This window comes from Octopus bimaculoides, chromosome 19 (assembly GCF_001194135.2).
Source record: "Octopus bimaculoides isolate UCB-OBI-ISO-001 chromosome 19, ASM119413v2, whole genome shotgun sequence".
Taxonomy (NCBI): domain Eukaryota; kingdom Metazoa; phylum Mollusca; class Cephalopoda; order Octopoda; family Octopodidae; genus Octopus; species Octopus bimaculoides.
The window spans coordinates 45,893,170-45,895,110 of NC_068999.1; the positions used below are offsets into that span (position 1 = coordinate 45,893,170).

At 36.1% G+C, this 1,941-nt stretch overlaps 2 protein-coding genes across 3 annotated transcripts in view; both read right to left on the reverse strand.

Annotated features, from left to right (window-relative positions):
* LOC106877727 (ubiquitin-like-conjugating enzyme ATG3) overlaps positions 1 to 1,941 on the reverse strand; it is a gene marked incomplete at its 5' end in the record, with an annotated part of 216,637 nt that overhangs the window by 159,424 nt on the left and 55,272 nt on the right. The window lies entirely within an intron of this gene.
* LOC106873349 (BCL-6 corepressor-like) overlaps positions 1 to 1,941 on the reverse strand; it is a 23,768-nt gene that overhangs the window by 2,360 nt on the left and 19,467 nt on the right. For both annotated transcript variants that reach the window (XR_001409863.2, XM_052974836.1), the window contains exon 2: positions 1,070 to 1,171. Coding sequence is in view for 1 of the 2 variants with exons in the window: in XM_052974836.1 (XP_052830796.1) it covers positions 1,070 to 1,171 (102 nt within the window). In the remaining variant the exon portion in view is untranslated. The remainder of the gene's footprint in view (positions 1 to 1,069; positions 1,172 to 1,941) is intronic.

The window sequence follows — 1,941 nt, forward strand, 5'->3', positions numbered from 1 at the left end:
AGAGCAAGTCAGCCGATATCCACTGACGTAAACAAACACACAAATAAACAACTGTCAAATCCAAAACCTTGAAGTAAGTAAATCCAGGAACTATCAAATAATTTACTGTTTGATTAAAAAAACGAAGAGTGGTTTTTTTTGTTTGTTTGTTTCTTAGTGTTTTCTTTTGTTTATGCTTGGATGATTTCCGGAGTTGCTGACTTCGTAAATTATTTCATGATCTTCAGTGATCTGATAACGATAGTGTCTGAGAGAGGAATGGGTTAGGCCAAACGTTATATAAATCCTAACGAAGTGAGTTCGATTTCGCTTCGGAGGAAATTAAAATTTATTTTAGACTTATTTATTATGTAATTTGATAGAGTTTCGTAAAAGCGGGGTGGAGTCGAGATACGAATCTAAGACAAGACGTTCGACAATGCGCGGACCATTATACAAACGGAAATGAGATCCTGTGGTGTTCATGCTTTTTCTAAACGTATTAGTGACGGAATAAAGCTCTATGTAATTGGCAGAATAATAATTAAAGCGTCAGAGACAACGAATTGTAATATTTTTTCTGGTTCTAAGGCAGCGAGCTGGCAGAATCATTAACACGTTGGCAAAAATGCTTAGAAGTATTTCGTCCGTCTTTACGTTCTGAGCTCAAATTCGGCTGAGGTCAACTTTGCCGTTCATCCTTTCGGGATTGATAAAATAAGTACCAGTTATGTATAGGAGTTGATGTAATCGACTTGTTCCCTTCGTCGAAATTGCTAACTTTGTGCCGAAGTTTGGAACCAATATTTTTATGGCTTTGTGCCGAAGTTTGAAACCAATATTTTTATGGCTTTGTGCCGAAGTTTGAAACCAATATTTTTATGGCTTTGTGCTGAAGTTTGAAACCAGTATTTTTATAGCTCCTTAGTGCGGCTGGACATGTTTTCGCGGGGGAATGGAAACGGTCACTTTTGTTAACAACTATCACGCATTGGCGCCTCCACTATGAAAAAATCTACATAAATGATAATGATACAAAAACCAAAGAAATGAATGCGAAAAATTGCAACGTTTTGCAAATGATAACCACCTGATAACCACATCGAGCAGATCGGTGTAAGAGAGTTTCTCCAGAGTTCTTGTTTATTGCTAATCTGCGTATTTCTGGTGGCATCGGAATACTGTTACTCGTCTGTAAAAAAAAGACAAGAAGCAAACTGAGAAAACGGACTTTAATGAAGATACTCAAGGCATTTTATTATTACAAATTTAATTCCCCTAATTGTGGAATATCGGATTTATCCGCCAGACGAACAACACATACGTAACTACAAATGGGATGCTTCTTAAGACGCCATTGAAGATCGATGTAAACGTTTATGTAAGTAAAGGATACTGTGTACAACATTAAAATGATTAGTAAAGTGGGATTCGAGCGTATGTTTAATATCCAAACACAAATAAGTAATAATAATATATTTATTAGATAAACGAGAATCAGGCCCATTTAAAATAACTAGTAAAGTTGAAACGAGTTTCAGCTTGTACGAAACAATGCATTAATGATTATAGTATCTTCCTATCTTACATTATTAGACAGATAGATAGCTAGATAGATAGATAGACAGTAAGATAGAATAGATAGATAGATGGATAGATAAATAGACAGATAGCAAAATAGACAGATATATGGATAGACAGTAAGATAGATAGACCATTAAGATAGCTAGCTAGCTAGCTAGATAGATAGATAGATAGATAGATAGATAGATAGATAGATAGATAGATAGATAGATAGCATATTATTATTGTTAGAGCGGTGAAAGGCGGTGAGCTGGCAGTATCTTCAAGCACGTCGGGCAAAATGCTTAGCGGCATTTCGTCCGTCTTTACGTTCTGAGTCCAAATCCTACCAGTGTCTGTTAACGGTTGGGTGGGAGCGATAGTGATATTGGGTGTGTG